The sequence below is a fragment of the Mytilus edulis genome, chromosome 12, assembly GCF_963676685.1.
Source record: "Mytilus edulis chromosome 12, xbMytEdul2.2, whole genome shotgun sequence".
Classification (NCBI taxonomy): domain Eukaryota; kingdom Metazoa; phylum Mollusca; class Bivalvia; order Mytilida; family Mytilidae; genus Mytilus; species Mytilus edulis.
The window spans coordinates 582183-596827 of NC_092355.1; the positions used below are offsets into that span (position 1 = coordinate 582183).

The 14645-nt window shown below is 33.8% G+C and overlaps 2 protein-coding genes across 3 annotated transcripts in view; both read right to left on the minus strand.

Annotated features, from left to right (window-relative positions):
- Positions 1 to 14645, minus strand: part of LOC139499378 (uncharacterized) — a 262354-nt gene that overhangs the window by 75991 nt on the left and 171718 nt on the right. The gene's annotated exons all lie outside the window — the stretch shown is intronic.
- The window catches only part of LOC139499369 (serine/threonine-protein phosphatase 6 regulatory ankyrin repeat subunit B-like), a 38474-nt gene continuing 25816 nt past the window's right edge, over positions 1988 to 14645 (minus strand). Inside the window, exon 5 of the mRNA XM_071288053.1 lies at positions 1988 to 8655. Coding sequence (XP_071144154.1) covers positions 4154 to 8655 — 4502 coding nt within the window. The 3' untranslated portion in view covers positions 1988 to 4153. The remainder of the gene's footprint in view (positions 8656 to 14645) is intronic.

The following is a 14645-nucleotide window of genomic DNA, read 5'->3' on the forward strand; positions in this document are numbered from 1 at the left end:
CTTTGACAATCATACCACATCCCGTTATATTTACGTTTGTATTAAGTACCTAACATTAAAAGAGGATTGTGTTCATTCAGAGGTAAGTTATCCCCAAGAATAGCCAACTCCTCATGACTAGAAAAAATGACATTTGAAACAATTTTTTTCCAAATTTTCAGCATATTTATCATGTTTATAGGCAATATAATTGACATAGTACTCCTCAAATCAGTAGGATTTTCCCAAAGGGACATCATCAAACAAAGTGAAATATTCATTAAGGATTGAAATATTTTGTCTTATAAAATGGAATGCTGACTCCTAGACATCTTTCATGATATTGATATGATTAAGTAACTCAGTTCCCAGGTGGATGCACATGTTTATTGCACATTTTGTCATTATGCAACGAAATGTTAACTGATAAGTGAAAATGAGGAATACATCTCCACATTTATCATGTGTATCCAAGGAATAGTGTGTAAACCCACTACAATGATGAATCAAATTCACATTGATACAGAACCATCTGAAAGAGGGACGGAAGATACCAAAGGGACAGTCAAACTCATAAATCTAAAACAAACTGACAACGCCATGGCTTAAAATGAAAAAAGACAAACAAACAAACAATAGTACACATGACACAACATAGAAAACCAAAGAATAAACAACACGAACCCCACCAAAACCTAGGGGTGAAATAGTCATTTTAACAAATATATCAGGTAACTAAAACACAGAATAATACTAATAAATGTTTTTATTATGATTATAATTATATTAACAGAATGTATTTCTATATTACAATGTAAACAATACAGATACATGAAACCATTGAATCATTACACTACATGTATTTGTAAGTTGATTTTGATATAATTTTACAAGGAATTAAGCTGTTAATTAGTCTGCATTTCTTACCTTAACACAGTAAAAGTTGTGATGTTGGACATTAGCATCTTTCAGGAGATTTCATAAAAACTGTCGGAGCTGTCATGCTAAAAATTCTTAACAAAATTATAAAAGTGACGAAACAAGTATAATCAATACTTTTTCATAGCAAGGTGGGCATACACACGTTTATTTTTAGATATTTTTTAAGGAGAGATAAAATGAAAATCAAGCAACAGGCACAAATTGAAATGCCATTATGGACTTAGTTTTAATAAACACGGTACAGTACTTAATAGTTATCCCACGAGGACGCGGTGTGTCAGTGTAAAATCACCCCTATGGCCGGAGGCCAGAGGGTGATCTAACACTGATACACCAGGTCCGAGTGGGATAACTATTTTACATCCCATTTGTTTAAGATTAGACGACAAACCCTTTACAATTCATAAAATTTAGTTTAGAACGCCACACAACCTTTAAAATATATTTTACCCCACCGAAAAAAGGTTTGGCCCACGTATGCAAATATCTTGCTTCCTTTAAGTATGTTAAATTACTAATAATTGGTGTTCAGGACTGGTGTAGGGGAATGTGTCGTGGGCTGATAGGCTGAAGGTCTTGAGTTCGATTCCCAGCACAGACACTGGATTTTTTCTACGTAACTTTTAAAAGATAGTCTTAACCGTATAATTAAATCTAAGTTTTATAGTGGATTTGACATTCCCGCCAAAATATAACAGAACATAGGAAAGCATGCAAAACAAAGAAACTCAAGCTGGGGTGATCTGGCAGAGTTGATCTGGCTCAGATCATCCCTCGAAGAACAAAAGAGCTTGGATGTAAACATTTAATCAATTGCAAAAGTTAAACTTATAATAGCTAATTTCCTAATCATGTATGATGGTGACATTAATTATTTTGATTAAAACATGCAGTTCTATGAATTGTTTGTACTTAAAAAATAACATATTGAATATCCTTTATTATTGAACCGAAATGCCTATTTTGTGTGTTTCTGCAACCTTTTCATTTGTCGCAAGATTGCAGCTAGTTAGCTACAAGTTTGCGGCAAACGTTTCAGTTCCATAAGGGTATTTCTATTATAGAAATTTAAATGTGGTATGAGTGCATGTCCATCAATTTTTATCAGATTCAGTTCATATATTGGTATAAGACAGTACCCCAACATCACAACAACACACGAAATAGAGGGATTTGTCATGTTATCAAACACAAATGAAATAGTTAATACACACAAGATATCATGGATCAACATAGCAATAAACGCAAATTGGAAGTCTATATGTGTATACAGTATATAAACTATGTCATACAATTAGTAGAGATGTTACACAAGAGAAAACACGAAAAAACATAGCAATAACATCAAAATGGTAATATACATTTGTAAACATTATAAAAAGAATCGCATACAAAAAGAAGAGATGTTATTCAAGAGAAAATACGAATCAACATAACGACACAAATATAATGGTTGTCTGTATTTGTATAAATTATATAAAGTGTGACATACTACTCAAAAGACAACACGAATCGACACAGCAATTTAATCAAAATGGAAGTCTATATTTATATACAGTTTATACCGTATGTCACACAAGAGAAAACACAAATCAACATAATAATACAAATACAATTGAAAACTCCAGGTTTATACAGTATATAAAATATGCTATACAATCAGTCAAGATGTTACACAAAAGAAAATATTTACCAACATAACAAAAAAAAATGTTAGTATATACTTGTATTTGTATGAAGTACATCAAGTATGCAGTACAAGCAGTAAAAATGTTACACAAGAGAAAACATTAATCAACAAAACAAAACAAATATATATATATATATAGGGAGTTTGTCTGTTGGACACAAAGTATGCCCCTGCAATATAGTTATACAGGATCATAACTGAAGAACAGTAAAAGTGGAGCAATCCAAATTTGTACTTGAAGTGAATAACAATTGAATATAGGATTCATAACATTTGGTTGAGGCAAACATTATTCAGAAAACAGAGAACATATATGAAACATACAGCAATATTTGCATTTGTAATGGGGCTTAACTCTAAACCGCAACACTGACAAAACTCAATCTTAATTAATTTCGATTTTGTTATTATAAGCATTTGCATAAGTGTCATAGTATTTGGGGGAGGTAAACTAAAATTAAAGAACGACAACGAAATATTCAGAAATATTTCCATTTGTAAAGGGGCATACCTGTAAAACAATTAATACAAGTGACACCAGAACGACTGAAAAAAGAACTAGAGTTAAAAGATAAGCATTTCAACATCAATTGTTTTTTTTTCACATGTCATAAAGAACGACAGGCAAAAGAACTAAAGTTTAAAAATAAGTATTTCAACATCATTTGTATGTTTTTTTCACATGTCATAAAGAACAACTGACAAAAGAAATTAGAGTTAAAAGGTTGTCATTTCAACATCCCTTGTATGTTTTTTCTGGCATGTTATTAAGAACCACCGACTAAAGAACAAGAGTGATATTGTTACTATCGATGTATGTTTTTTATCTGCAGCATTGTTTAAAGGAAATTTGACATCTAGTCTGTTTTTCATCCTTCTTCATTCATTATGTTACAATCATTCTGATCACTGTATATGTATGGCCATTATATGTTGCAATCTTTTAAGGGGATTTCCTATCAAGTCTGTTTTGACCACTTCTTCATGCATTCTGTTACAATCAATCGGATTACTATAGATGTATGACCATTATCTATAGCAATCTGTAAAGGGGAACTTCCATCTAGTCTACACATCTGAGTATCTGCACCTTTATCCAATAACAAACGTACAATATCCTCATGTCCTAATTCACATGCAAAAAATAATGATGTCGTTCCATTTTCGTTTGATATATTTATGTTAGCATTGTGGTCCAGAAGACAACGGACTACACCTATCCTACCCGTAAAACATGCAATGTGTAATGGAGAAGAACCAGCTTCCACATCAAACACATAATCTACTGATTTCTTACTTATATAATCTGCTACACGTGGTAATGCATTCTTGATGAGACTATCAAACCAATTCTGTTTATATTTATCTAAAGTTTTTGTTGGATCATTTTTTATTTTGTCTATAATTGACTGTTTACTAGGGCCACATGTATTACAGTCAGCATTGTTCTCTAGAAGTAACTGTGTTATATCTAGGTTTCCACTGTTTACACTGAAATATAAAGCACTACCACCATCAAAGGTCTGTGCATCAATGTTTGGTTTATGTTTTATCAACAGCTGTACTATACTGATGTAGTTGTGAATACATGCACTGTGGTGTGAAACCATCATTGTTACACAGATCAACATTGGGATTCTTTTCTAACAGTAACTTTACTATATCAGAATGTCCCTGCTGACTTGCCATGGACAGAGGACTACGGAATTCCTTGTTACACAGATCTATATTAGGATTCTTCTCTAACAGTAACTTTACTACTTCAGTATGCCCATTCTTACTTGCCAAGTACACAGGACAAAATCCATTGTTGTTACATAGGTCAACATTAGGATCTTTCTCTAACAGTAAATTTACTACATCAGTATGTCCATTATTACATGCCCAGTACAGAGGACTACAGCCATCCTTGTTACATAGATCAACATTAGGATTCTTCTCTAACAGTAGCTTTACTACATCAGTTTGTCCTGTAACACTTGCTGCATTCAGAGGACTCCACCCATTCTTGTTACATAGATCAACATTAGGATTCTTCTCTAACAGTAATTTTACTACTTCAGTATGCCCATTCTTACTTGCCAAGTACAGAGGACAACATCCATTGTTGTTACATAGGTCAACATTAGGATCTTTCTCTAACAGTAAATTTACTACATCAGTATGTCCATTATTACTTGCCCAGTACAGAGGACTACAGCCATCCTTGTTACATAGGTCAACATTAGGATCCTTTTCTAACAGTAACTTGACTATATCAGTATGTCCTTCATCACTTGCTGTATTCAGAGGACTCCGGCCATCGTTGGTACATACATCAACATTAGGATCCTTCTCTAACAGTAACCTTACCACATCAGTATGTCCATTATTGCTTGCCCAGTACAGAGGACTACAGCCATCCTTGTTACATAGGTTAACATTAGGATTCTTCTCTAACAGTAGCTTTACTATATCTGTATGGCCTTTAAAACTTGCTGTATTCAGAGGACTCCAGCCATTGTTGTTACATATATCAACATTAGGATTCTTCTCTAACAGTAGCTTTACTATATCTGTATGTCCTTTAACACTTGCTGTATTCAGAGGACTCCAGCCATCGTTGGTACAAACATCAACATTAGGATCCTTCTCTAACAGTAGCTTTACTATATCTGTATGTCCTTTAACACTTGCTGTATTCAGAGGACTCCAGCCATTGTTGTTACATATACCAACATTAGGATTCTTCTCTAACAGTAACCTTACTACATCAGTATATTCATTATTACTTGCCCAGTACAGAGGACAACAACCATCCTTGTTACATAAGTCAACATTAGGATTCTTCTCTAACAGTAGCTTTACCATATCTGTATGTCCTTTAACACTTGCTGTATTCAGAGGACTCAAGCCATCGTTGGTACATACATCAACATTAGGATCCTTCTTCAACAGTAGCTTTACTACATCAGTATGTCCTTCATCACTTGCTGTATTCAGAGGACTCCAGCCATCGTTGGTACATACATCAACATTGGGATCCTTCTCTAACAGTAACCTTACTACATCAGTATGTCCATTCTTACTTGCCCAGTATAGAGGACTACGAGGACTACAGCCATCCTTGTTACATAAGTCAATATTAGGATTCTTCTCTAACAGTAGCTTTACCATATCTGTATGTCCTTTAACACTTGCTGTATTCAGAGGACTCAAGCCATCGTTGGTACAAACATCAACATTAGGATCCTTCTCTAACAGTAGCTTTACTATATCTGTATGTCCTTTAACACTTGCTGTATTCAGAGGACTCCAGCCATCGTTGGTACAAACATCAACATTAGGATTCTTCACTAACAGTAGCTTTACTATATCTGTATGTCCTTTAACACTTGCCAAGTACAGAGGACTCCAGCCATTGTTGTTACATATATCAACATTAGGATTCTTCTCTAACAGTAGCTTTACTACATCAGTATGTCCTTCATCACTTGCTGTATTCAAAGGACTCCAGCCATCGTTGGTACATACATCAACATTAGGATCCTTCTCTAACAGTAGCTTTACTATATCTGTATGTCCTTTAACACTTGCCAAGTACAGAGGACTCCAGCCATTGTTGTTACATATATCAACATTAGGATCCTTTTCTAACAGTAACTTGACTATATCTGTATGTCCTTTAACACTTGCTGTATTCAGAGGACTCCAGCCACCATTGGTACATACATCAACATTAGGATCCTTCTCTAACAGTAGCTTTACTACAGCAGTATGTCCATTATTACTTGCCCAGTACAGAGGACTACAGCCATCCTTGTTACATAAGTCAACACTAGGATTCTTCTCTAACAGTAGCTTTACTATATCTGTATGGCCTTTATCACTTGCTGTATTCAGAGGACTCCAGCCATCGTTGGTACATACATCAACATTAGGATCCTTCTCTAACAGTAACTTTACTACAGCAGTATGTCCATTTTTACTTGCCCATGACAGAGGACTACAGCCATCCTTGTTACATATATCAACATTAGGATCCTTTTCTAACAGTAACTTTACTACAGCAGTATGTCCATTTTTACTTGCCCAGTACAGAGGACTACAGCCATCCTTGTTACATAGGTCAACATTAGGATCCTTTTCTAACAGTAACTTTACTATATCAGTATGTCCTTCATCACTTGCTGTATTCAGAGGACTCCAGCCATTGTTGTTACATATATCAACATTAGGATTCTTCTCTAACAGTAGCTTTACTATATCAGTATGTCCATTTTTACTTGCCCAGTACAGAGGACTCCAGCCATCGTCGTCACAAAGATTAACATTAGGATCCTTCTCTAACAGTAACTTTACTACAGCAGTATGTCCCTTTAAACTTGCCCAGTACAGAGGACTCCAGCCATCCTTGTTACATATATCAACATTAGGATCCTTTTCTAACAGTAACTTTACTACAGCAGTATGTCCATTTTTACTTGCCCAGTACAGAGGACTACAGCCATCCTTGTAACATAAGTCAACACTAGGATTCTTCTCTAACAATAACTTTACTACATCAGTATGTCCTTCATCACTTGCTGTATTCAGAGGACTCCAGTCATTGTTGGTACATACATCAACATTAGGATCCTTCTCTAACAGTAACTTTACTACAGCAGTATGTCCTCTCTGACTTGCAAAGCCCAATCCAGTAACCCCATCATCTCTACACTGATCCACGTCCACATCATTATGTAACAACCACTGTACCATATCAATAAAACCATCATAGCAAGTTAGTATCAGTGGAGTAGAACCTGATCCATGATGCTCTTTTGGTAACATTTTATCCTTTGTGTTGGCTAATGTTACTTGTTGTGTTTTGTCTAGTTGTTTTAAGTGCTGTAATAACTTTTGTCTAAATGCTGCTACTTTCAAGTTGTTGTTCATGAATATAACTCTCACCTTTCCTGTCGACCAGTCCCTTATAAACCTTTCTAGATATGATACTAAATAATCATCTGGTATTTCAATAATGAAGTCTATGTTACTTTTCTTGTCAGTTTGTGATGTCTGCCAAATGAAACGTTCATGTACTAAACCACTATCACCATGATCTATTAAACATTCAATCATTTTCTGACCAAAGTAATGAGCAAGGAAATCAAATAGTTTGTCATGTACAGTTTTATAAATACCATTCTGTTTACAGATAAATGTACCATCTAGAGTGTCAAGTGCTTTCTTTAGTTTTGGCTTTGGTATACTGTTGAACTCACAAGCCTCACATGTGTCATTTATGATCTGTCGTTGTTCATCCGTCGCTTTACCTTGGAACCATTTTTCATTTAGCTGATTATTAAAGAGAACACATAAAGCAAGACTACACATTTTATAGTTTCCTTCATCACCATGTTCACTTAACCTGTCTAATTCTCTTTTATAAACACCAAAAGGATTTTTGAAATAATCTTTGACATCTACATCTTCTTTTTCGTGATATAAGGAACAAAGAAGTGGGAAAAAATCACATTTAAAAGACAAATCATCAATATCTGTCATGCTTGTGCCAATATAGGTTTTTGCTATATTTGTTTTCTCTACAGTTGTTAGACATAACTTATCTGATATTAAATTACATTCACAGGATTTAAAAGGCACTAATACATTAAACTTATCATCTTTATATACTTGTAACCTACACGATACTATAATCTTACAAAACGTGTCGGCAATAACTCTGTCAATCACAGGTAACAATTGTTTCCAGTTATCAATCTGTTGTTGGTTCACAGTGAAATTTCCACAAATATCATCTACAATGAAGACTGTATGTTTACCAGGCTGATAATAAGTTTTAATGTCGGCTGGTAATTCCACTGGTATTATTTTGTATCCTTTCTTCTTTAACACAAGTGCTGTGTGTCTGGCAATACACGATTTTCCTACCCCTGATGGGGCAGTTATTGTCAAGCAACTGTTTTCTTGTAAACATTCCATGACATAATCACTGGCTCGCGTATTCACAAACATTTTATCTTGCTTTTCCCAGTCTTCTATTTGTGTTTGTATCTGACCTGAAACAATATATGAGTAGCTGATTAAAATAAAAAAAAACACTATTTATATGAATTGTGCATTATCATTTAAAATATTATACTTAGTTTTTGTTGTATGTAATTTCAGAAATATTTTGTCAATGCAGGAACTTTTACTTAATCATGTTAATGGTATTGGTTATAATTGTTGTAGAATGCTTGCTGGGGACCTGCATTTGTGTACATGCTAGTGCATTGCAGGACACTTGACTCATTTGGTATCATACCAGATCTACTTGTTTTTATAAAATCTTATTTAAAAAAAAGAGAACTCGAAATATTTTGTTGTAAACAAGGTATTAAATAAAACTGGAAATCGACAACAAGTTTAGAACACCTCCATTTCTTTTTACCGCCTAATTTCATGATGTTAGTTAAATCATTTTTTAATTTGATGTAAAGACATATTGTGCATTATAAACATATAATATTGATATATATATATATACATATATATATTAATTTCCAGTTTTATTTAATACCTTGTTTATAGTGCACTTAGTCTATGGTGCATATTATTTCACGTTATTTACAATATGGGTTTTGATAATTATTGAAGGCTTGAAGATGACCTGCAATTTTTTTATTTGCTAGTGCTTAAGAGACAATTGACTCATGAGCTAGCATACCACATCTGCCTGTTTAAAAAGCCCTCAAAATATAAACTTTATAGCAAGACAATAACATAATTTCTTTGTAAACCATTGAACATGTCTATAAACAAGCAAGTACTTATAAAATCATTCAAATAATATGTCCATTCATTGTGTTGTCATATCTTAGATCAAGTGTTTGACCTTGAGTTAAACATTCAAGGTCAAATGTCATCTTCCTCTTATATTGTAGAATTCTTAGGCTAAATCGACAACTGACAGATCTGAAAACCTTTGAACTGACCAAATATTAAATATAAATAGCTACAAAGCATGTCCAAGGTTATTATATACTAGAACACACCCTCGCTATCGCGGGTCAGTGACTGAATTAAAGTATCTCATTGTGTTTAAGCCTTTTTTTAGCCTGGATTTTTTATATTGTTAATATCATTTGATACAGTCAAGCTGGTTATAAGACATGTAAGAGGCACAGTTTTATCTTCTGTCAAAATAGTTCTGTTTGATACCTTAGATCTGGAACTTATCAATTATTGGAAGTATTGATTATTTGGAAAACAAAAGGGTATGACATGGAATATTTTTTAATCAACAGCATTGTACTATATAAGTTATAAATAAAGGTGAATGATTTGATTCGCAATGTTTACGTCATGTTGGCTAACAAATGAGAAACTGTATAAATACCTTATTTTAAGGGGGCTTACGGGTGTTGATCAAAATTTTTTTACAAAATGGGGTTTTGCTTATTTTTCTATAAATAACCTTTTTCCATGCCTAATAGAAAAATAACATAAAGCTATTGGGTCACCGTTCATTTTAGCTCACAATCTGCCTTTGAAAGAAGCATGTATTTTTGTAAACTTGATGGTATTTTTTTCCTGTTGAACTAATAACTGAAACAAAGTAATATCGAAATAAAAAACAAACCAAATTACAGAAATCGCTTAAATTTTACAATGGTTTTGTTTAAGTAAAGCTTATTTGAAAAAAAAATAAAAATAAATGTCATCGATGTGTTAAAAAAGATATTTTAAATTTAATGCAAAATTGAGGCATTTTTTGTTACCACTGATAGATAATTTGGAGCTTTTCAATGATAAAAACATTTTAAAAGTCAGCTGGGGCCAACACTTATTGATTTTTTGGGTTGATTTTTTACCATACCATCGAGTAAGACCTAAAAGTGTAATGAAAAAAAAAATGTTTTAATATTTACTGATTTTTTTTACCCGCGAGCCTCCTTAAGTCTAGATTTTAAGTATTCGTATTGTCAGTTTACAAAGTCATGCTGATTGAAATACTACTATAGGAAACAATTTGACAATCATTGAATTAAGAAGGGTCAACCAAGTGAGTATGACCCATGATTATAGCCAATCTCGAATGAACCGTTTTGTGGTGCGCTTGTCAGATGCGGAACTTACAGATAAGGTAGTAGGTAACATGTGATATATAATGAAATGACTAAGAGGAAATAGCATTTGTTAGTTCCGGAACTTACTAATTTTGTCTCATTGTTTTTTTTTTGACACAGTAATCGATTTTAAAGGTAAAATTTTCAGTATACCCAAGTTTATATATACCCTTTTATAAGTTTGATTTGTAGATATCTTTGGTTATACGTTTTGTATAAGGTAAACAAAAAACGGTCGAAATTGCATTTAATTGATAAATTCAACAACACTTACCTTTATCTTCAAGATGTTTTGTCGTTAAATAATTAAGAATTTTATCACTATACTGCTGAAATGTACCCATAGGAACTGACTTTAAATAAATCAAATTTAAATGGTGATAACTGTCCTTACCTAAATTTAGATATTTCGGACCTAAACGGGACACTCTACACTAATATTTAAGACAAAAGCGACGATTTTTCGTTCCCTATTGTTAATTTTCCATGTTTAGATGTTGATGTTCCTTCGGCACCATCTTACGATGTTTTCACAGCTCATTCGCTATGCCTGTGTCTGTTTTAACGTTTTTGATTTTAACTAATGTAATCTATGTATTACTGGTATATTAATAAACCAGGGATATCGTTACCATAAATTACTTAAAACCTTAACATAATTTTTCCATAGATATGATAATTTAGTTTTGAAGTTTGGTTGTACCTGTAGAAAATTTATTTCAAACGGGATAGCACATGCTCGTTTCTGCGGAAATGTTGTTAACCGTGCCTGGAAATGATCCTTGTAAAAGAGGGACGAAAGATAACAAAGGGACAGTCAAACTCATAAATCTAAAACAAACTGACAACGCCATGGCTAAAAATAAAAAAGACAAACAGAAAAACAATAGTACACACGACACAACATAGAAAACTAAAGAATAAACAACACGAACCCCACCAAAAACTAGGGGTGATCTTAGGTGCTCCGGAAGGGTAAGCAGATCCTGCTCCACATGTGGCACCCGTCGTGTTGCTTAAGTGATTACAAATCCGGTAAATAGTCTAATTCGGTAGGTCATATTCATGAAAGGAAAGGGGATTGTAGTTACGACGTAAGGAACATATCCGATATCATTTGTGAAACGGTTATTCCATAACGGTCAACCAACTCGTGATGGCGTCCGTAAAATTTACGAAGGGATGATTTCAACTTCACCATTTGGAACTCTTGGTTTAATAGCTTCCTTGTGAGCAGCAAACCTCTATCAAGAAAATCATGATAGGAAATGCAAGCACGGGAATATCGTATCATTTGGGAGATATATACCCCGTATGCAGGTGCTGCTGGAATGTTGCTACTTAGAAATGGAAAGTTCACAATTGGAAAGCTGAAATCATCTCTTTTGTCGTAAAGTTTTGTTTTCAACCGACCCTCATTGTCAATTTCTAGATGTAAGTCAAGATATGAAGCCGACTTAACTGTATCTGTAGTATCCTTTATTTGTAGTTCGATTGGATAGATGCGTTCTACATAGTCACCAAATTTTGAATTGTTTAGTGAAAGAACATCATCTATATAGCGGAAAGTAGAGTTAAAGGATATTGCTAACTTCTTATCTTTCTTCCTAAGAAGTTCCTGCATGAAGTCAGCCTCATAATAATAAAGAAACAAGTCGGCGAGTAGAGGGGCACAGTTTGTTCCCATTGGAATGCCGACAGTCTGTTGAAAAACACGTCCTCCGAACGTAACAAATATGTTGTCAATCAAGAAATAAAGCATCTAACTTATCACTTCTTTAAATAAACTTATTCTAAAAGGTTACCAATTCAACACTGTAATAAGATCATTCAAGATATTGCTAACATTACGTCTTTCTTTCTAAGAAGTTCCTGTATGAAGTCAGCCTCATAATAATAAAGAAACATTTCAACAAAAAGAGGGCACAATTTGTTCCCATTGGAATACTGACAGTCTGTTAAAAACATGCCATCCGAACGTAATAAATATGTTGTCAATCAAGAAATAAATCATCTTGATAATTTCATTTTTCAGAGAATTTTTTGTTTGAATCAGAGGGATCCTTTACAAAGAAGGATTTATCCCTCCCTAAGAAAAGATACTTACATCTACGTTAGCTATTCTTCTTTTTATGAAAAAAAGCCAATACCAACTCTTTCAATGTGTCTTTTAGTTTGGAATGTGGAATATTTGTGTAAAGTGTAGGAAGTTCAAATGTTTAAATACTATTGCTAGATGGTTCACTGTGAAAACTGTTTACATATTGAAAAATAAAGGGTGGCAGGTAGGTGAAGCTTACATAAATGAAGAGATAAATGAACAATAAACAAATTGATACCCGATAAGGTATATAATTCCAATGGCACCAGAAGCGAAGTAGCAGCGCATCTATTTTGGATGGACAAATAGCTGTTGGACGACCGAGTAATCTCGGACTTGTAGTGTGTTGCCTTTTATGTATTCTTGTCATTTTGTTTATTTCCTTTTTTTACATCTTCTGACATCAGACTCGGACGTCTCTTGAACTGAATCTTAATGTGCGTTACGTATTGTTATGCATTTACTTTTCTACATTGGCTACAGGTATAGGGGGAGGGTTGAGATCTCATAACCGTGTCGAAATTAGTCCGAATCTGATATCAGAAGATGTAACAAAAGAAAATAACCAAAATGACCATTATACATAAATAACAACAGACTACTAGCAGTTAACTAACATGCCAGCTCCAGACTTCAATTAAACTGATTGAAAGATTATGATTTCATCATATGAATATCAGGCACAATCCGTCCCGTTAAGGGTGTAGTATCATACCGTCATAACATAAATGAGGAGAACATAACCCATGTCATGCCAACAACTGGTTTTTGAAAAAAATGTGTTTAGTTCCGATGCGGAGACCCTATAAGTGAATCACTATTAATGCCAAAATAAGCAATCGTTAGTGACCTGACAACAGCATCGTAACTATATCCCTTCTCAATAAGTATATTTAAAGGTTTTGTTAGTTTCTAAGGTGAATACTGACATGTTTGTGCTTTATGAAGAATATTTTCATAAAAAAAAATTGATGTGAAATACCTGAAGGTATAAGAAGATGTCTGCATGTTGAGCTATATTTACGAATGATGTCCTTATACCGATGATAAAATTTGGTAAATGTTTTGACTAGTTTGTGATATCGAAAAACCTGGTGCAATAATTTTCAGTAAAACATAAATTTCTCTCGTTAAAATCTAAAACATTGTTACATACACGAACGAATCGTACAAGTTGAGATATATGACTGTTGTTTTTTATTTGGTCGGGTTGTTGTCTCTTTAACACATTCCCCATTTCCATTCTCAATTTTATGAACACCGTAAGATGGTGATAAGGGAACGTCACTATCTAAAAATTGATAGGAAATGAAAAATCATATCTTTTATCATAAATGTTAGTATTAAGTTCACAAACAGGAGGGGTTGGGTGACCCTATGGACTTCCCCTATATTTCATTTGATTTGTTTCATTGTCCATACATGAATATATATGGTTTAGGGGTGGGGATCTCAACCATTTCTAAGTTCTCAAACAGTAGGGGTAGGGTGACCCAAGGGACTCCTAATATATTTCATTTGATTTGTTTTATTGTCCCATATATGAATTTATATGGTTTAGGGATGGATATCTCAACCATTTCCTAGTTCTCAAACAGGAGGGGGTGGGGTGACCCCAGGGACTCCCATATATTTAATTTGAAACTACTTGTAATTAGAGATTTTTGGCGATGAAATATTTCATTCAATTGTTCTTTGACATCGTAGCCAAAAGCAAAGGGAATACTAATCTAAGTACAGATTTCTAATGAGCACTACTTTCTATACGCAGCTTTAAAAGTTTTGGGTAGTTCGACGATCATTTAAGGTTTTTCTGGTCATAGTTTTTGAATTTCCG